The sequence below is a fragment of the Loxodonta africana genome, chromosome 3 (genome assembly GCF_030014295.1).
Source record: "Loxodonta africana isolate mLoxAfr1 chromosome 3, mLoxAfr1.hap2, whole genome shotgun sequence".
NCBI lineage: Eukaryota > Metazoa > Chordata > Mammalia > Proboscidea > Elephantidae > Loxodonta > Loxodonta africana.
The window spans coordinates 745,467-765,578 of NC_087344.1; the positions used below are offsets into that span (position 1 = coordinate 745,467).

General features: G+C 61.0%; 1 protein-coding gene across 12 annotated transcripts; it reads left to right on the forward strand.

Annotated features, from left to right (window-relative positions):
* Positions 1 to 84: 84 nt before the first annotated feature.
* ABCA7 (ATP binding cassette subfamily A member 7) lies at positions 85 to 18,824 on the forward strand. 12 transcript variants are annotated; one of them, XM_064280055.1, is made up of 47 exons: positions 85 to 945; positions 1,954 to 2,026; positions 2,114 to 2,164; positions 2,435 to 2,576; positions 2,661 to 2,761; positions 2,873 to 2,961; positions 3,267 to 3,338; positions 3,528 to 3,738; positions 3,821 to 3,960; positions 4,167 to 4,283; positions 4,502 to 4,669; positions 5,026 to 5,255; positions 5,641 to 5,817; positions 6,242 to 6,464; positions 6,574 to 6,795; positions 6,874 to 7,075; positions 7,452 to 7,562; positions 7,887 to 8,058; positions 8,342 to 8,473; positions 8,565 to 8,704; positions 8,993 to 9,130; positions 9,328 to 9,512; positions 9,596 to 9,659; positions 9,976 to 10,178; positions 10,438 to 10,486; positions 10,699 to 10,803; positions 10,879 to 11,033; positions 11,261 to 11,385; positions 11,469 to 11,567; positions 11,733 to 12,020; positions 12,441 to 12,473; positions 12,669 to 12,843; positions 12,944 to 13,113; positions 13,515 to 13,692; positions 13,918 to 14,033; positions 14,422 to 14,566; positions 14,653 to 14,794; positions 15,160 to 15,289; positions 15,366 to 15,486; positions 15,570 to 15,632; positions 16,573 to 16,679; positions 16,819 to 16,960; positions 17,111 to 17,245; positions 17,314 to 17,417; positions 17,717 to 17,809; positions 18,221 to 18,461; positions 18,554 to 18,824. In XM_064280055.1, the coding sequence occupies exons 1-47, from the start codon at positions 490 to 492 to the stop codon at positions 18,713 to 18,715; spliced, it is 6,897 nt and encodes a 2,298-aa protein (XP_064136125.1). In that variant the 5' UTR covers positions 85 to 489; the 3' UTR covers positions 18,716 to 18,824. The 12 variants fall into 12 exon arrangements, 11 of the variants coding, with proteins under 11 accessions (XP_064136125.1, XP_064136127.1, XP_064136126.1 ...); XM_064280057.1 differs by having other exon boundaries at positions 18,221 to 18,437; XM_064280056.1 differs by having other exon boundaries at positions 14,653 to 14,776.
* The last annotated feature ends 1,288 nt before the right edge of the window (positions 18,825 to 20,112 follow it).

The following is a 20,112-nucleotide window of genomic DNA, read 5'->3' on the forward strand; positions in this document are numbered from 1 at the left end:
AGGTGGGCTGGGAGACGGAGGGTGTCTGGTGTGGATGCTTTCTGGGGCCCTTGGGGGTCTGGGGAGCAAGGGGGACATACCCAAGTCAGTCCTCATGGCCCTTTTGAGAGAAGGAAGCTGAGGCCCAAGGCCACAGGCGAGTCCTGGTTGGATGAATGATTCGAGGTGCCAGAGGGAGGGTAAGAAGGGGGCCTCCTAGACATCCCTCAATGGTTAGAGAATGTGGGACCCTCAACCCCGCACCCAGTGCCCTCTCTAGCAAACTTCCATTCATCCTAAAAGCCTCACCACGAAGCTCCCCACATCCTCTTCCCTGGCACCTTCTGAGCTCTAGATCCCATCCTCACAGTGAGCTTGGGAAATAGACCCATTTTCCAGAATGAGGAAGCAGATCCTGGGGTTTTCCTCAAAATCAGGTGATCCTTAGGACCCAGGACCCCATCTTAGAGTGATGACCCCTGCAGGGATCAAGGAATGTTTATGGAATGAATGGATGAGGAAGGAATGATTCTCATCGAACTCCCCAGGGTCAGATGGGGGAGTGGGCAGCAGGGGGCCTCCTGCAATGGGGAGTTGCAGTATTGCAGATGGCTGTGCATCGTAGGAGGACAGCTCCGCTCCCTGGGCTGGGCCCTGGCCGGTCTGTGTGTCCGAAGGCTGGCCCTTGGGTGCCTTGCCCGGCGCCGGGCTCCTCCCATGATGATGCAGCAAGAGGTGCGCGGCCCCTTTAAGACACCTGGCCTGGCCCCGCCTTCCGCATCGGCTCCCGCGGGGCTGGTCTGTGAGTGGCAGGGGAGGGGCCCAGTGGCCGCTGGAGGGGGCGGGGCCGGCACCTCAGCGGGACGCGGAGAGCGATCGGCTTCGGGGGCGCTGCGCCGTCTCGGGGCTTCTCTTAAAGGGCCGCGCTCCCCGGCCGCTGCCCTCCAGACCTGGGAGGCTGGAACGGTGAGAGGGCCCTGGAGAGGGAGGAAGGCCCGAGGCTCGAGGATGAGCGGGCGGGGGTGTGGGAAGCAGGTTCCTGGGAATTAGAGGGGGAGGGCGCAGCCCAGCCCCTCACCCACCCTTCACCCCCTTCTGTCAGTGCTGGGAAAGTCCGCTGCTCCTCAAGGGGGAGGCTGGGCAGCAAGGTCACTGGAGACCGCCTTTGCCAACATACACCTGCCGCCTCTTCCACGCTTAGAACCCCGCCATCCCCCTGCCCCCATTTTACAAATGGGGAAACTGAGGCTGCTGCTCAGATCCTAAATCCCGCGTGATGTAAAGTAAGAGCCCTGGAGTGAGGCTCGGGGGTCCAGGGTCCTAGTTCCTATCTCTATGGCCTGAGTCGGGGACCTTTGGCAACTCCCTGCCCTTCCAGCAGCCTCAGTTTCCCCATCTGTACAAGGTAGGCCAGGCTAGACTTCCAAGCCCAGCTGGTCCCAGAGGCCTCCATAGCTGCCTTTTCCTCGAGCTCCTGAGCAATAAATAATACACGAGGGGTGGGACAGACCCTGCCTGTCCCCCTGGTGCTTCCTGGGCTTCAGTTGCCACTTCTGTAAAATGGGGTGATAATCTAGCACTTCCACCCAGGTGGGCTCAGCACATTTTATTCGTTGCTGTTTTCATTAGGCACGAGTGGTGTAGCGGGAAGGGGAGGGAGGGGACTGGGAGCCAGGGAGACCTGGGAAGGGCCCCTAGGTGGGGTTTGGGTGGGGCCTGGTGATAAAAGAGTTAAACCGAGTCTCCGCCCCCTGAGCGTTTAGGGGTAGGGCCTTCCAGACCCCAGCCACCACGTAGTGCAGAGTCCCTTATAGCGCGCCAACTGTTTGCCCCGCCCTAAGTAGAGCCTCCTAGGACTCCACCCTTTGAGATAGAGGGATGAGGACCAGAGAAGGGCGGGGAGATTCCCGTGGCCACACAGTATGTCCTCGGCCTGACGGGTGTCTTGACCCTTTTACCCTGTCGCCCGTCTAGTCCCACCATGGCCTTCGGGACGCAGCTGAGGCTGCTGCTTTGGAAGAATTTCACCTATCGCCGGAGACAGCCGGTAACCTGGCAGCGGTGGGACAGGGTGGGGAGGGCCAGGCGCCCTCCACTGCCCCCGACTAGCCCTCCATTTGCACTGTCCCCCCAGATCCAGCTCCTCGTCGAGTTGCTGTGGCCCCTCTTTCTCTTCTTCATCCTGGTAGCTATCCGCCACTACCACCCCCCATTCGAGCACCATGAGTGTAAGCCCCCCAGGGACCAGGCACTTTGTGGGGACAGGGGGAGGCCAATGGATCACCCGGCTCACAGAGACCCCCAGGGAGTAGCCTGGAGCACACCCTGGGCACCCAATAAATGATTCTGGGAATGAGCGCTCTGTCGCTAGAGACATGCAATCTGTGGGGTTGATCAAAATGGTGGGGCTCAGGCAAAGGGAGCAAGGCCTCCAACGCAGGACATCTCCCCACAGGCCACTTCCTTAACAAGCCGCTGCCATCGGCAGGCACAGTGCCCTGGCTCCAGGGCCTTATCTGTAACATGAACAATACCTGCTTGGCACAGCCTACACCCGCTGAGGAGCCCGGGGTCCTGAGCAACTTCAACAACTCCCTGTGAGCACCAGGCACCCGTGGGTGCAGGCTTGGGGGTGGCAGTGCCCGTCCAAGCTCCTGGCTCCACCCTGTCTCTGTCCCCAGGGTCTCCCAGCTCCTGGCTGTCCTGGGGGGCCCCAGTGCCCACAGGACACTGGCCAGCCTGGAGAAGCTGCTGCCCATGCTGAGGGTGGCACGCAGGAGAGGTGAGGAGGCGCTGAGCCTCAACTTGCCCAGCTGTGAAATGGGCACGAGGTGGAGGGGCATCTCAGGCCAAGCTTTGCTTAACCCTGTGTTCCCGCGTGTTCTGCCCCCAGCTGGGACTCAACAGAGCAACCAGCCACAGGAGGGACCGTCAACCCTGGCCATGCTGGCCACTGAGCTGCTAGGGACCCTGCTGCCAGAGGTGAGGTGGGGCGGGGCAGGCCCAGGGAGTCCCAGCACTGCCCTGTCCTGGGCCAGCTTCTCCCCTCTCCCAGCCTCTGCCTCCAACCTCCAGCTCTGTCCCTGGAGTGCTCTTCCTTGTCCTGTTTGTGCCCATCAGGTGTGGCTAGAGTGGTGGTGAGCACTGATGTCCGCTAGACCTTGGACAAGCCCCTCTCAGAGCCTGTTTCCTGCTCTGTAAAATGGGGACCACCTGGGAACTTAGCAGAGTGTTTGACCCCGAGCAGGCACTCCGTCAAGGTCATTGTCACTAGTTTCTCTCCACAGGACTCTGTGCTGGGCCAAGCTCGGGAGGCTGTGGACAGCTTTGTGGTGGCAGCCAGCAATCTGGCCCAGGAGGTCAGAGGCCCTGCCCATCATCGTCCCCAAGCAGGGAGCAATCAGGGCTGGCTGCCTGGAGGGGGAGGTGATAGGCATCCCACCATTCTCTTTGGGAATTAGGCAGAGAGCCCTGGCCTGGTTAAAGCTTGGAGGAGGGACCGTGCTGGAGGAAGCGTTGCCACTCACCCTCTGGTGACCTTCCTCCAGCTACTGACGCTGCCCAGCCTGGCCGAGCTGCGAGTCCTGTTACAGAAACCCCAAGAGACCCGTAGCCCCCTGAAGGTGGTGTTAGCAGCACTGTGTGGTACCAGGGGGCCCAGTGGCCCAGGGGTACCCTCCCTCAACTGGTATGAGGACATCAACCTGAGGGAGTTCATGGGCCAAGAGCTGGCACCAGCCCTGGTGGATGGTGGCCTGAGTGAGTGACTGGCCTTGGGTTCCCCATTTGAGAAGTGGGGCAGTGGGCATAGGGGCCAGGCCTCATGATACCCCTGCTCCAGGCCCCACCTGTGCTGAGCTGATGGGGGCCCTGGACACCCACCCACTCTCCCGCCTGCTTTGGAGGCGCCTAAAGCCACTGGTCCTCGGGAAACTGCTGTTCACGCCTGACACACCCTTCACCCGGCAGCTCATGGCCCAGGTGAGGGTTGCCCTGATGCTACTGCGTCAGGGTGAGGCCAGCAGGACGGACCCAGGGCTGGTGTGTCCAGGAGGCTTCTGGGAGGAGGGTCATGGGAACAGGGTTTTGAAGGCAAAGTAGGAGTTCACCAGATTGCAGGCAGAGGGGGACCAGCACGTGCAAAGGCTCAGAGGCAAATATTGATCTTGTGTCCTGCCTCCATGCAGGTGAACCAGACCTTCGAGCAGCTGGCTGTGCTGAGGGACATCCAAGAGGTGTGGGAGGTGCTGGGACCCCAAATTTTCAACTTCATGAATGACAGTGCAAACATGGCCATGCTGCAGGTGGGGCCCAGGATGGAGGCTTGCTCCACATTCGTTCACCACCCCCCAGGCACATATGCCTTCTGAAGGATTTGGGCAAAGGACAGGGAAGGGTCTTCCAGGCAAGGGGCAGGCCTGGCAAAGGTGTGAGATAGGGATGCAGGGTCTGTGGATGGGGAGAGGGGTGACAGGGCCGTGAAGGCCCAGTGCAGACAGACCCCACCTTTGCCACCCACCAGGGACTCCTGCAGCTGCAGGACAAAGGGAAGAGTCAGCCAGGACCCCGAGGCAAGGAGCTGACCGAAGCCCTCCGAAACTTCCTGGATCCCAGCAGGGGTGGCTACAGCTGGCGGGAGGCCCACACGGATGTAGGGCGCCTGGTGGGCACGCTGGGCCGTGTGATGGAGGTGAGGGGCTTACCGATCAGAGATCTGCGTCTGAGAGGGGGGGGCCCAACGCGGTGATCTGAGCGGGAAGTGGGCCCTGTCCTGGGGCGAGCCTGAGGGGGCAGATGGCCTGCTCTGTGGGGGTCTGAGGCGGGTGGTCTCCAGGCCTGGAGCACTTTGAGGGGGAAGATTATCACTCTGTGGATCCTGAAAGGGGGGCATCTCACCTTACCGAGGTCTGAGCGGGCAGCCGCCCTCCTCAGACCTCGGGGGAGGGGTTCTGAGCGCGAGGACAGCCCAGCCTGAGGTCCAGGGGGAGGACTCAGTGGGCCTGAGAGGGGCGGTGTCTTAGGCCCACTTCCTGCCCCCTCCCCAAGTGCGTGTCACTGGACAAGCTGGAGGCAATGCCCTCGGAGGCGGCGCTCGTGGCGAGGGCCCTGCAGCTGCTGGCCGAGCGCCGCTTCTGGGCGGGCTTTGTCTTCCTGGGGCCCGAGGGCCCCCTGGACTCCACGGAACCCCCAGCCCCGGACTCTGGTTCCCACCACCTGCGCGTCAAGATCCGCATGGACATCGACGACGTTATGAGGACCAATAAAATCAGGGCGAGGTGTGGGCGGGGCCGATGGTGGGCGGGGCCCAGGTGCATTCAGCCTATCCGAGGCTGCAATGGGTGGAGCCTGGTGGTGCACGCTCAAAGGCCTGGTGGGCGGAGCCGAGGCTCAGACCGGTTGGGGCCTGTGATAGGTAGAACCTAGGTTGCATACGGTAAATGAGCAAGTCTTGGTGGGCGGGGTCTGAAATAACGTGGGAATGAGCATAGGTTGAGGGCAGTAATGGGCGCTGCCAAGGGTGTGGTGGGCGGGGTCAGACGCCTAATTGGGCCCGTGGAGTGGGCGAAGCCAAGGTTGTTTGCAAGGCCAGGTGAGCCAGTTGCGAGTTCCTAGGCCCCTCTCCACAGCCCACCGCATCTGCCCCCTATGCCCCTCTCGCAGGTTTTGGGATCCCAGCCCGGCCGCTGACCCCTTGACCGACCTGCGCTACGTGTGGGGCGGCTTCGTGTACCTGCAGGACCTGGTGGAGCGCGCAGCCGTGCGGGTGCTCAGCGGTACCACTCCGCGTACGGGCCTCTATCTGCAGCAGATGCCTTACCCGTGCTTCGTGGACGACTTGTAAGCGCCCGCGCCCTCTCCCCCACCCAGTTCCCCCACCCACCAGATCAGGGTCTGAGGGGCCCAGAGGTCAGGGTCCTTAAGGGCGGCGCAGCTAGGCCCTGTGAGGCGGGTGGCTGACCTTTCCAAAAGCTTTAGGGCTTGGAGGGTCAAAAACACGGGTGCCCAGTCCCCAGCCCCCAAAAGTGGTTTAATTGCCTGGGTTTGCCACGCACTCCAGGCGAACCACTGGTTCAGAGGCCCCAGTCTTTGAACCCGAGTGGAAGCCGCTGGGATTCCCGAGAAGATCCCGAGGCCGAGTCAGGAATCTGAGGGTGAGAAGGGAGATGAAACTCCCTGGCGCAGGACCCAGGACGCAGACCGCTGTGCCATGTCGGTCGACTACACAGGGTCTCAGTCCCACCCTAGCCGCCTCTTGCCCCAGGTTCCTGCGCGTTCTGAGCCGGTCGCTGCCACTCTTCCTGACGCTGGCTTGGATCTACTCGGTGGCGCTGACGGTGAAGGCCGTGGTGCGCGAGAAGGAGACGCGGCTGCGGGACACGATGCTGGCCATGGGGCTCGGCCGCGCGGTGCTCTGGCTCGGCTGGTCCCTCACCTGTCTCGGACCCTTCCTTCTCAGCGCCGCGTTGCTAGTGCTGGTGCTTAAGGTGGGCGCACGCCTCCGCCCTCCAGGCTGTAGAACCGGCAATGCCTGCGCGCGCGGGAGGGTCACAGGCATAGGGCGCCCGGTCCCTGAGAGCCTCTTGGTCCCCGCAGCTCGGGGACATTCTCCCCTACAGCCACCCGGCCGTGGTCTTCCTGTTTCTGGCGACCTTCGCCGTGGCCACTGTGGTCCAGAGCTTCTTGCTGAGCGCCTTCTTCTCGCGCGCCAACTTGGCTGCAGCCTGTGGGGGCCTCGCCTACTTCGCGCTCTACCTGCCCTATGTGCTGTGTGTGGCGTGGCGGGACCGGCTGCCCGTGGCCGGCCGTGTGGCCGCGGTGAGAGCCGGCCGGGCCGGGTGGGGGGCACCCTGGGCCACACCCGCCCACTGACCCTCCCACCCGCCTCGCCCGCAGAGCCTGCTGTCGCCCGTGGCCTTCGGCTTCGGCTGCGAGAGCCTGGCACTGCTGGAGGAGCAAGGAGAGGGCGCGCAGTGGAACAACGTGGGCGCCGAGCCCGCTGCCGACGTCTTCAGCCTGGCCCAGGTCTCTGGCTTGCTGCTTTTCGATGCCGCGCTCTACGGCCTGGCCACGTGGTACCTGGAGGCCGTGTGCCCAGGTGGGTTGTAGGGGGCGGGGCTCTGCACCGGAGCGCACAGGCGCGCAGGAGGCTGGACTAAGGGGCTGGGCCTGGGGCCACTTGTTACCTGGAGGCCACCAGGCCAAGTCAGCTCACTTTGTGCCTGCGCACAAGAGGCTGTGTCTAGAGGCGGGGCTTCGGATGAGGCGCGGCTGAGGCCTTTTGGTACTTGGGGGCTGGGTACCTAGGTGAGAGGCCAGGGCTTCCTGATGTATGCGCACCGGTGGCTGCATTTGAGAGGCGGGCCAGCGTGGGTTTCCCAGACAGGTAGTACCTGGACGCCCTGATCTCAGGCGTGTGGCTGGAAGGAGGTGTGCTCTGGGGTGCAAGGGGTAACTGAGCACCGACCCCCCAGGCCAGTACGGGATCCCAGAACCATGGAACTTCCCCTTTCGGAGGAGCTACTGGTGTGGGCCCCCACCACCCAAGGACCCGGCCCCGATCTCCCCGACTCAGGATCAGGAGGGTGAGGCCCGACAAGCCTTAGCCCCTCCCCCATCTGAGCCTACTAAAAAAAAAAACAAAAAAAAAACTAGGTCCCCAAAACCCTCAGGTTCCAACCCTCTGGACACCCCCAGTCCCCTGGGATTCACTGTAACTCTTAAATGCATCACCCACTACAGAGGCCAACTGTTACCACTTCTCAATTCTCATGGACACCCCCCAGGGTCTTTGCAGCCCCTGCCCCTCCCGAGGCATTGGGAGACCTCCACTCCCCAGTCTCCCCATAGTCACCGCGCAGCCCCTGGCCCCCAAGCTGAGTCCACCCTCCGTCTGTCCCCGCCCGCAGTGCTGGTGGAAGAGGAACCGCCTGGCCTGCGTCCTGGTGTCTCAGTGCGGGCCCTGAAGAAGCACTTCCCTGGCAGTCCCCAACCGGCCCTGCACGGGCTCAGCTTGGACTTCTACCAGGGTCACATCACCGCCTTGCTGGGCCACAACGGGGCCGGCAAGACCACCATGTTGTGAGCCGCCGGCCCTCCCCTGTCCCCCCTCCCCCCCAGCTTCCCTGTCTGTTGAACTGGAAGGCACCAGCGGTGGGACAGGTGTAAATTGGGGGCGGGACATCTAGTTCACTCCAGGTACACAGTGGGCAGGTGATGAGTGTTTTCTCTGATCCTCAGTTTCCCTCACCTGTAAAATGGGGACATAACAACCAATTGGGCCAGGCATACAGTAGGTGCTCTATAAGTGTGGGTACCCCTTCTTTCTGGGTCTTGGTTTCCCCTGAGACCCCTACCTCCCCAGGTCCATCCTGAGTGGCCTCTTCCCGCCCAGCGGCGGCTCTGCCTTCATTCTGGGCCAGGATGTCCAGTATCACATGGCAGCCATCCGGCCCCACCTGGGAGTCTGCCCCCAGTACAACGTGCTGTTTGACCTGTGCGTCTTGGCGGGGGCGGGGTGCAGGGGCAGGGCGTCCTCCGAGCCTCCACCCCCCAGGCACCCACTCTGTGTCGGCTCCTGATCCCAGGCTCACCGTGGACGAGCATGTCTGGTTCTACGGGCGAATGAAGGGGCTCAGTGCTTCTGCTGTGGGGCCCGAGCAGGATCGGCTGCTGGGGGACGTGGGGCTCATCCCGAAGCGCTGGACACAGACGCGTCACCTCTCTGGTGAGCCTGGCCCCTGGAGACTGCCTCCAGGTTGGGGGAGGGGGGCTGGCTGAGGTTTTATCCCAAGGGAACTCGGGGAGCCAGACCGTCAGGTCTGGGGGACCCAGGAGAAGCCAAGCACTGAAGTCCCTGAAGTCTCGGCATATGGAAAGGGGGAGGCAGCCCTGGGGTACTGCCAAGACTCTGCCCCCTGTTCCCACCCAGGGCTGGTGTTCTGCTAAGACCCCACCCCCTGCCCCCACCCAGGCCTGGGGTCCTGCTAAGATTCCACCACCTGTCCCTGCTCAGGTGGGATGCAGAGGAAGCTCTCAGTGGCCATCGCCTTTGTGGGGGGCTCTCATGTCGTTATCCTGGACGAACCCACGGCTGGAGTGGACCCTGCTTCCCGCCGCAACATTTGGGAACTGCTGCTCAAATACCGCAAAGGTAAGGAAAGGGCAGCTGAGGTTTCCCTGGATTCTGCTTGAGGGGTCAAAAGGTTTCCAGGGAGGAATTCCTGGGGCTGGAGTTTTGAGGGATGAGTAGGAGTTTGCTGTGTGGGGCAGGCAATCTCTGTCAGAGACCACAACTTGGGCAAAGGCCAGGCAGCCTGAGGGCCCATGCGGTTGGGTCTCTGTGCCCAGGGCGAACACTGATCCTTTCCACCCACCACCTGGATGAGGCGGAGCTGCTGGGAGACCGCGTGGCTGTGGTGACAGGCGGCCGCTTGTGCTGCTGTGGCTCCCCGCTTTTCTTGCGTCGTCACCTGGGCTCTGGCTACTACCTGACGCTGGTTAAGGGTACCCCACCACTGATTACTAGCATGAAGGTGAGGGCTGAAGCTGAGCCCCGACCCCCAAGACTCTGCCCAGCCCTGGGAAGACATGCCAGCTGAAGTCCCTCTGCCTGTAGGGTGATGCTGACTTGAAGCATGGTGTGGACGCTGGGCAGGAAGGAGAGCAGGGCAGAGTGACTGGTGAGGGCTGGGGCAGAAAACCGAGAAGGGACGGGACGGTGGGTGGTGGTACTCAGACTAGACACCTGACCCCTAGGCTGAGCCTGATGCTCATGACCCTGACCCTGAGTTGAACCCAAACTCTAATCCCTTCCTATAACCTAACCTGGACTGAGTTCACATGCAAACCCACCCCTGACCCTGCTGGATTCCAGCTCTGACCCCAGATTGAGCCCAGGCCACTCATGGGTCACCTGAGCCCCCTTCCTTGGGAGATGGGGATGGGGGGCTAGGGTCTCTGACATGAAGGGCCCTGACGCAGCCCCCGCCTGCCCAGATGCAGCCCAGCTGCTGGCCCTGGTGCAGTGCCAGGTGCCCGGTGCACGGCTCGTGGAGGAGCTGCCGTGTGAGCTGGTGCTGGCCCTGCCCTACGGGGGTGCCCTAGATGGAAGCTTCGCCAAGCTCTTTCACGAGCTGGACAGACGGCTGGGGGAGCTCGGGCTCAGCAGCTACGGGATCTCAGACACCAGCCTCGAGGAGGTGCAGGGGCAGGGGAGTGGTTTAACTCATTGTGCAGTCAGGCTGCCTGGAGGAGGTGAGGTGATGCTTTCGGGGATGAATAGGAGTTTGCGTATTGATGGCAAGAACCGTCTGTGGAGGAGGCAGTCCCTGCACAAGGAAGGAAGGCTGGGGGGCCCCTGGGGACCCACAGTGTGTATGAGGGATGGGCAGCCCTCCAGCCCCCAGTTCTCCTCCTGTGGGTCCTCAAGCTCTGAACACCCCTGCCTTGTCTCCCCAGATCTTCCTGAAGGTGGTACAGCACTGTGGTGTGGACACAGACCCAGAGGGTACGGCCACTGGTCTCTGACCTGTCCCCTGACCCTGGTCCAGAGATGGAGCTGACCTGACCTTAGGCCAAGTCCTGTTCACCAACCAAGTCTAGCCCAAGGCATAGCCCTGACCCCCATTCCTGACCTCTGACCCCAACCCTGGGCTCAACAGCCACCCGTGACCCAGCCCTAGGCTCAACACTGACCTGTGACCCCTGACCATCCCACAGATGATAGCCATGGGCGGTCCCTGGGCATGGGCTCTTCTGCCCCAGTCACAACCACAAGGCTCATGATGCTGCCTGAGGAGCCAGCCCTGGAGAATGGGGAGCCAGGTGAGTCTCCCACTATGGCCCTCTGTCCTCTTCCAGTCATCCACAGTGTGAGCACTGACCCTCCTGTCCCCACAGCTGGACTGGTCCCAGAGACGCAGGCCCTGCAGGGCTCTGGCCTGGAAGCTGCAGGCCGGGTAGAGGGCTGGGTGCTGACCCGCCAGCAGCTGTGGGCCCTGCTTCTAAAGCGCTTTCTGCTGGCCCACCGCTGTCGCCGAGGCCTGTTCGCACAGGTAAGGGGGCCAGGCACTAGGCAGGGTGCATAGGGGACCCAGGTGCCTGTTCTCTCTGCTAGCCAACTACTTGGTGGCCTAATTCAACTACTTGTTCATTTATGTTCCACTATGAACACATCTATTGAGGGCACTAAGGAGCCACAGCTGGTTCTGGAGTGGGAGGAAGGAGGATGTGGGAAAGCCTGGAGGACAGACAAGGCAGCTACTGACAGGCTGGCTCCTAGATCGTGTTGCCCGCCCTCTTCGTGGGCCTGGCGCTGGTGTTCAGCCTCATGGTACCACCTTTCGGACACTACCCAGCACTGCAGCTCAGTCCAGCCATGTATGGGGTCCAAGTGTCCTTCTTCAGGTGAGTGTGGGAGGAAGGGGGGTAGTGTGGGGGGGCCAGGGCCTGTGGGCACAGCTCTGACCTTGCATCCCTCACACACATAGCAAGGATGCCCCAGGGGGTCCCAAAAGTGCCCACCTGCTTGAGGCACTGCTGGCGGAGGCAGGGCTGGAGGAGCAATACCTGCAGAACATCTCCGACAGGTGAGGACCCACCACCTGGACCTTGCCTCTCTCTGGCCTCAGTTTCCCCATCTGAGCTCTGGCTAGTGGACGTCAGTGGATGCCCAGAACACCCTCCATGCTTGCTGAGGACCTGGGTGCCCCTGGAAGCCTGGTTGCCCACAGTCCTGCCCCCACTCCCTGCAGGGTGCCCAAGTGCACGCCGCTCCCTGCCTGCCTGTTCTTGGTGCCTGAGGTGCCAGAGGACGTGGCTGAGGTCTTGGCCAGGGGCAACTGGACCCCCGAGTCTCCGTCTCCACCTTGCCAGTGCAGCCAACCTGGCGCCCGCCGCCTACTACCCGTTTGCCCAGCCGCAGCCGGTGGCCCCCCGCCACCCCAGGTGCTGACGGGCTCGGGTGAGGTGGTGCAGAACCTGACAGGCCGGAACCTCTCTGACTTCCTGGTCAAGACCTACCCACGTCTGGTGCGCCAGGGGTGAGCTGTCGGGACTGGCTGCAGCTGGGGGGCCTTGGTTTGGGAAGTGGGCTGGTCAGGGGACCCCAGCCTAGAGCTGTAGGCTGGGACCTTCCCAGGGCCCTCCCCCCCGCCACCAGATTTCTCTTTGTTTGAATGTTTCACTCCTCTTAATTCTGTCTCTGCCTGCATCTCTGTCATTCTGTCTCTCCTTTCTGTCTCTGTCCCCTTCTCTGTCTTTCTTCTTTGTCTCTCCCCATCTCCCTGTCTCTGTCTCCCTTGTCTCTTTTTCCTCATCTATCTCCCCATCTCTGTCTCTCCCCTTGTCTGTGTCTCTCCACATCTTTGCCTCTCCCCCATCTCTTCCCTGTTTCTTCCCCGTCTCTCCCCTATCTCTGCCCCATCTCCATCTCTCTGTGTCTATGTCTGTTTCTCCCATAGCCTGAAGACAAAGAAATGGGTGAATGAGGTCAGGTGAGAATGGAACTGACTTGGCGGTTCCCTGCCCTGGGTTCCAGTCCCACCACCCCCTCCCTGCCTCCTGAGGGGGCCCTCCATACCCCACTCTCCCGGGCCCTCAGCTGGCCACTCCCTGCCTCCTGGGGGGGCCCACGACACCCCATCCTCCTGGGCCCTTAGCTGCCCCTCGCTGCCTTCACTGCCACACAGGTATGGGGGCTTCTCTCTGGGGGGCCGTGATCCAGGCCTGCCTCCAGAGCAGGATGTGGGCCGCTTGGTAGAGAAGCTACGGGCTCTGCTGAACCCCCCACCTGGGAGGGCCCTGGACCGCGTCCTGAACCTCACAGCCTGCGCTCTTGGCCTAGGTGCTCAGGATAGCCTCAAGGTGGGAGCTGGGGGTGGTGGGCAGTGGGCAGGGGGACAGACCCAACCCTCCATCCTGACCCCCAGCCATGACCCCAGGCCTTGCCCTGTCCCTGCCCCAGGTCTGGTTCAACAACAAGGGCTGGCATGCCATGGTGGCCTTTGTCAACCGAGCCAACAACGCACTCCTACATGCCCACCTGCCCGCAGGCCCCACCCACCGCACCCACAGCATCACCACGCTTAACCACCCCCTGAACCTCACCAGGGAGCAGCTGTCTGAGGCCGCACTGTGAGTCTTCCACCCCATGTACTCTCCGCCACCTGGGTCTCTGCTGTCTTGGGTGGTGAGAGCTAGATTCTCATTTTTGCCACACCCTCACCATGGAAACAGGGAACAGGGACTGCTCCTCACTATTTCTGGCCAGGCCAACAGAACATCGTCAGCCTCAACAAGCTCCAGGCTCGCCTACAGCCCACACACCTTTGTCCCACCAACCTTTATCGTAACAGACCTGGACAACCTCTCCCTGCCAAATGACACAGCCACTCTCCTCCCTAAACTGCCTGTGCCATCTCCCCCACCAGTAACTGGCCTTGTAGACCTTTGTCTTGTCCGTGACATGCACGGTTCATCTCTGAGCAGCTCAAGTGCCCTCCTCCCTCCAAAAGACCTTGTACCTTTGCCCCCAGGATGGCTTCCTCAGTGGATGTCCTCGTCTCCATCTGTGTGGTCTTCGCCATGTCCTTTGTCCCTGCCAGCTTCACCCTTGTCCTCATTGAGGAACGTGTCACCGGAGCCAAACACCTGCAGCTTGTGGGGGGCCTGCCTGCCACCTTCTACTGGCTTGGCAACTTTCTCTGGGACATGGTGAGGGGCTGCCTGGAGGGGTGGGGGCCCAGCCACCATCTCTTCCAGCCCCTTCTGGGCAGAGGCTTATCCAGGATGGCCCAGGTTGGGGAAGGGTCTTGGGGATTATTGAAGACCTCATGTCTTCTTGTCCCAAGAGCAGGGAGACCAAGGTAGGGCACAGGGCTGAGGGTGGCTGTCCCTGCCCATACACACTGATATGAGTATGGGCCATCCTCAATGCAGTGTAACTACCTGGTGACGGCATGCATTGTGGTGCTCATCTTCCTGGCCTTCCAGCAGAAGGCATATGTGGCCCCTGCAAACCTGCCTGCCCTCATACTGCTGCTGCTACTGTATGGGTGAGACTCCCAGTTCCTGAAGGCCCATTCTCACTGCCCTTCTCTTCCTCCTCACCTAATGCTGTCGCGGGAGTATCTGGGGAGGGAATGTGGAGGTCTAGGGTGACCTCAAGTGTGGTCTGATTCAATGATGTGCTGAAGTGGCCTTAAAAGCTCATCCTGTTCTGGGTCACATTAACTGAGGCCTAAGGCACAGAAGTCACCAGGCGCTCCTTGGAAACTCTATGAGGCAGTTCTACTCTGTCCTATAGGATTGCTATGAGTTGGAATTGACTCGACAGCGATGGGTTTTTTTGAAGGCGCAGATGAGGGAAAATCTGTATTCCTCTTGAGGCTGCTCAGCCTTGTGTCTGAGCAGTTGCCCTGGTGGCTCCTGTTGCTCCCTCAGCTGGTCAATCACGCCACTCATGTACCCAGCCTCCTTCTTCTTCTCCGTGCCTAGCACGGCCTACGTGGTGCTCACCTGCATCAATCTCTTCATTGGCATCAATGGCAGCATGGCCACCTTTGTACTTGAGCTCTTCTCCGACCAGGTGGGGCACTGTGAGGCTGGGTCTCAGGTTGGTCAGGGCATTGGCCTTCACATCTGACCCACCTCCCTCTTCTTGTTCCTAATCAGAAGCTGCTGGAGGTGAGCCAAATCCTGAAACGGGTCTTTCTCATCTTCCCTCACTTCTGCCTGGGCCGAGGGCTCATTGACATGGTGCGGAACCAGGCCATGGCTGATGCCTTTGAGCGCCTGGGTGAGAACTTCCTGCCAGGTGGGGCCATGCCTTTAGGTAGCCACCATCCTTGGCACTGGCACCTAAGAATCAATTTACAAAGTGGGGACAAACAGCAGCCCCCAGGAAAAGAACCATGTCTTAAGGAGTCCCAAGTTTGGGACAAGTTAAAGGTACATAGGGCAGTCATAAAAGCTAATTCCATCTTGGGTCACATCACTAGAGGCCTAAGACCCTAAATAAGGCAGATAATGATATCACAATTTTGTCTGGCAACTAAACCTCAGTTGAGTAGCCCATTCAATTCCTGGCCCTTTCCCTTAAGAATCTAGGGTGGTCTGGATGGGGAAGGGGCTGGAAACCAAGTCCCCCAGGGACCAAGTCCCTCCTCTCTGTGCCCACAGGAGACAGGCAGTTCCAATCGCCTCTGCGCTGGGAGGTGGTCGGCAAGAACCTCTTGGCCATGGCAGTGCAGGGGCCCCTCTTCTTCCTCTTCACACTCTTGCTACAACACCTCCACTACCTCCTTCCACAGTCAGTGGGGGGGCTGGGGGGAGGGGGGTAGTATCTGGGGGCCACGCTTTGGGCCAACTCTTATCTCTGTTCCCAGGCCCAAGCTGCAGCCTCTTCTGCCTCTGGGGGAGGAAGATGAGGATGTGGCCCATGAACGGGAGCGGGTGGTCCAAGGGGACACCCAGGGTGATGTGCTGGTGCTGAGGGACCTGACCAAAGTGGGTGTGGATAGGTGAGGGGCTGGTGGGGGGCTCCCACCAGCCCACCCACCTGTACTCAGGGACTTGCACTCCCTTCCCAGGTGTACCGCGGCCAGAGGATGCCGGCTGTTGACCGCCTGTGCCTGGGTATCCCCCCTGGTGAGGTAAGTCTGGGGTGCAGTGGGGTACAGAGGCAGTGAGCTGCTGCCCTACTGAATGCCCACAGCTCTTTATTGAGCACCTACTGTGCATATACAATTCCTTATCAAATACCTGCTGTGTGTGCCAACAAACCATCACTGAGCACCTGCTGCATGGTTACATTTTAGTCCCACTAAAGTTTGCAACAAGGTATTAGTAAGCTTTCTGCCAGTAAGCATTAATTAAGCACCTACTATGTGCCAGCATCTAGTGAGTACCAATCATGTGCCCTAAACCATTGTTGAGCCTTCCTATGTGGCAACAAACCTTTATTGAGCACACACTGTGCATACCAAAGCTGTATTGAATGCCACCGTTTCTTGAGCATTAACAGGCATTTTTTGAGCCCCTGCTGTATATGCATCTGTACCAGGCACTTGCTCATGGCATCTGGTTTGCACACATTTACTTTCAAGCACCTACTATGTGCACATTTATTTGCAATGTGCTGTTTATTGACCACTTACTAAGGGCCAGTCTACATTTATAAACACATGTTTTGTGTTAGCATAAATGGCAGTAACTCTTCACCAAGCACCTACTGTGTGCCTGGCAAATCTCTCCGCCTTGGACTGCCTGTTCCAAACCTCTGAGTACTCACTAGGTACCGTTGCTCCTTAGGTACCCACTGTGCACGGAAAACATTCGGGAGTCTCATGCCCTGATGTTTACTGAGCACCTGCTGTGTTTGACCTTTACGGGATACCTACTAAATTCCAGGGTTAATTAAACACATTTCATGTGCCCACAGTTGGTCCTCACTAAGTGACAGCTTTATGCTTCCCCACACACCTCAAGGGTCCCCCTTCTTTAAGCAGAAACTCAGAACCGCACCCCTTGTGGAATCGGAGGTGTAGGAACAAGGGGAGAGGCCTCTCTGAGGCAGTTTATGTCTCTCCGCAGTGCTTTGGGTTGCTGGGTGTGAACGGAGCAGGGAAAACATCCACGTTGCGCATGGTGACTGGGGACACGCTGCCCAGTGGGGGCGAGGCTGTGCTGGCGGGCCACAGGTGAGGGAGCTCCGGTGGGGGGCCTTGATACACTCCCTGCCACTCAACAACAAGAAGTGGGCCCTCAGACCCCTGTGTCCCCACACAGCATGGCCAGGGTCTAGCCAGTCCCTAAGTCCCCTGTCCCCTCACCCTTCAGAGTGGCCCAGGAATTGGCCACCGCGCGCCGCCACATGGGCTACTGCCCACAGTCTGATGCTGTCTTTGAACTGCTGACTGGCCACGAGCACCTGGAGCTGTTTGCACGTCTGCGTGGCATCCCAGAGGCCCAGGTAGCCCAGGTGAGCCAGGCTGTGCCTCCCGTTACCCCAGTCCTGCCACCCTCCCCCAGCTCCTACACCCCACTGCCCCTTCCACTTTCTGTCTTTACTCTGCTCCCCTCCGGAGAATCTGCCCCTTCTCTCCTTGACTCTCTCTGCCCTGCTCCACAGACTGCCCACCTAGGCCTGGCGCGCCTTGGGCTTCTGCGCTATTCTGATCGGCCGGCGGGCACCTACAGTGGCGGCAACAAGCGGAAGTTGGCGACAGCGGTGGCACTGGTTGGGGACCCAGCCGTCGTCTTCCTGGTGCGTAGGGAGGTGTGGGGGCGGGCCTGGTACTGCGTCGGACCGGGCTTATGGTCCCTCCTTCCCAGGATGAGCCAACCACGGGCATGGACCCCCACGCTCGGCGCTTCCTTTGGAACAGCCTCCTGTCCATAGTGCGGGAGGGCCGCTCTGTGGTGCTTACCTCACACAGGTGGGCCCCATGCTGGTGCTGGTCCAAGCCCTGTGGGAGGGCTCAGGCCAGTCCGATGAAGCTGGCAGTGAGAAGTGGGCCAGGCCCCCTTGAGGCTGTTCAGAGCTGGGGGGCATGGGATGGGTGGTTCTGAAAGGGGGGCTGTTACTCAGCTGAGCCAGAGGTGACCCCAGAGCATGATACCAGGCACCGGAGTGTGGGGATTCAGTGGCGAGGGGCCGAACGTAGTCGGGAGAAGAGGGGTGGCCCTGGCAGGCTGGGTTCCAGGCCCTGCTGGACTCATGGCGTTCGTCTGGCAGTATGGAGGAGTGCGAGGCACTGTGCACGCGGCTGGCCATCATGACCAATGGGCGCTTCCGCTGCCTGGGCAGCCCGCAGTACCTCAAAGGCAGGTGAGTGGGCGGGGCCTCCAGACAGGTGTGGGGGCGGGACTAGGAGGGAAGAGGGGGATGTGGTGGGTGGGGCTAGAGGAGAGGCCCTAAGTGGGGCCAAGTGGACCCCAGGTTAGCTGGCTGTCTAGGCGAAGGGAGTGGGGGCAGGGCCTGATGAGTGAGCTCTAGGCTGTGGACAAGTTTGGAGGAGGGATAGAGGTGGGGTCGGGAGTGGTGAGGGCCGGGCCCTGAGCAGAGGTGGAGGAAGGGAGGGTAAACTAGGGATGGGGCTATGCAAGAGGTGTGTGTTAGAGGGAGGGTGAGGACTAGCCAGGGACTGCACGGTGAATCCTGGAGTGGGGGAGTCAAGCCGGTGCAGGTGTAGGGACGGGCCCTGAGCAAGTCCAACAGCCCTGGCCTCACCTGCCCCAGGTTCGGGGCTGGCCACACACTGACTCTGCGGGTGCCTGCGGCACGGCCCAAGCCGGTGGCGGAGTTTGTGGCAGCGGCGTTCCCTGGCGCCGAGCTGCGGGAGGCACACGGTGGGCGCCTGCGCTTCCACCTTCCAGCAGATGGGGCCTGCACTCTGGCACGCGTCTTTGGCGAGCTGACAGCACACGGTGCTGAGCACGGCGTGGAGGACTTCTCTGTGAGCCAGACCACCCTGGAGGAGGTGACCGCGGCCTGGGATGGGGGCTGGAGGCACCTAGCGCCAGGCCCGTGGGCTGACCATCCCTCCTGCCCCCTCTGGCGCCCACACGCCAGGTGTTCCTGTACTTTTCCAAGGACCAAGGGAGGGAGGAGGAGGAAGAGGACACTCTGCAGGAGGAGGCAGGAGTGGACATGGACCTTGTAGGAGGTCTGCAGCGCCCCAAACACATCAGTGCGTTCCTGGAGGACCCCAGTGCTGCAGAGACTGTGCTCTGAGCCCCTTTCCCCAGGGGCGGGACAGTACAGAAGGCCCGGAGGTGGGATCCAGGTTCCGGGAGGGGCTGCTGCCCTGGAGGAAATAAAGAGAGGACTGCTGGTGTAACTGTGTGCACGTGTGTTCTCACAGCAGGCGACATGCGTGTGTGCACCTGTGCACATGCTTGGGTGTGGGTCCTCTTGCACACTTAGTGTGTGCGTGGGTGGGATTGTGAGGCAGAGGTGCTGGTCAAGGTGCAGGTGTGAACTGACCAGGCCCCCGGCCAGGACTGGGTGTGTCTCCTGTGTAAATGGGCATTTAAGCAGAGCCTGGTCACAGCCCCGCGCCCGCGGGTGCCCATGTGGGCCTGGTGCCTTCGGGCAGCATCTGTAAGTGCCAGGGTCATGGAGGGGATGTGGCCAGGGCTCGGGAATGTCCCGCCGCTTGGGAGACTAGCGACTGAGCCCAGAACAGAGACCAGGGAGGAGCCCTCTGGCATCTGGCCACCCATCCCAGCCATCGGCAAAATGAGGGGGTGCTGAGCATCCTCAAAGGGCTACTGGGCTGGCTGTGCCATTGGACTTGGGCCTTGGGAGCCAGTCTGGGCATGGGACGCTGCGTTCTGCCTGCCCTGTGCTCCCAAGATCCGCCTCTGCCACTGAGGGCAGTGATGAAGGTGGGGGGATTAGGGAGGGGAAAGGGGTTTCTGGGCTGGGGGTTGTTGTTGTTGTTAGGTGCCGTCGAGTCGGTTCCTGCCCAGTCCTGCGCCATCCTTACAATCGTTCTTATGCCTGAGCTCATCGTTGCAGCCACTGCATCAATCCACCTCGTTGAGGGTCTTCCTCTTTTCCGCTGACCCTGTACCCTGCCAAGCATGATGTCCTTCTCCAGGGACTGATCCCTGGGGGTGGGACTCCTTAAAGGGAGGGGCTCAGATTGGGGGGTCCAAGCGGAGGGAGGTGATGGCAGGTGGGAACGTCTACACAGGGTTGATGCTTCTCGGTCAGGAAGGTGGTGTGGTTATCAATACTTCTACACCTGCGTGCCGCGTGACTGCAGTCGGTGTGTGTGGCCCCAGCCCCAGCGAGCCCTGGAATTCGATGGAAGCTTTGGGTGGGCACTAGGCTGGGGATTCAGGGCAGGTGAGCTGGAAGGTGAAGCCCCGAGGTCAGCAGGAGGGGTCTCCAGGGGTGTGAGCCTGGACAGGTGTCAAGTGGCTGTGACTCTGGGCTGCTAGCCCTGGCTGGGGTTTGACCGTGTCTAAGAGTTTGCCCCTGTAGGTAATGGAGTGCCGGTGTTTGTATACTAGCTGTCGTCTGGGTGTGTCCCAGTGAGGTCGGTACCCCTTGTCTGTGCTGCCTGTGTGCCCGCAGAGTGCCAGGCGGGGGCGCGCAGGCCGGCACCGGCGTCGGGGCCG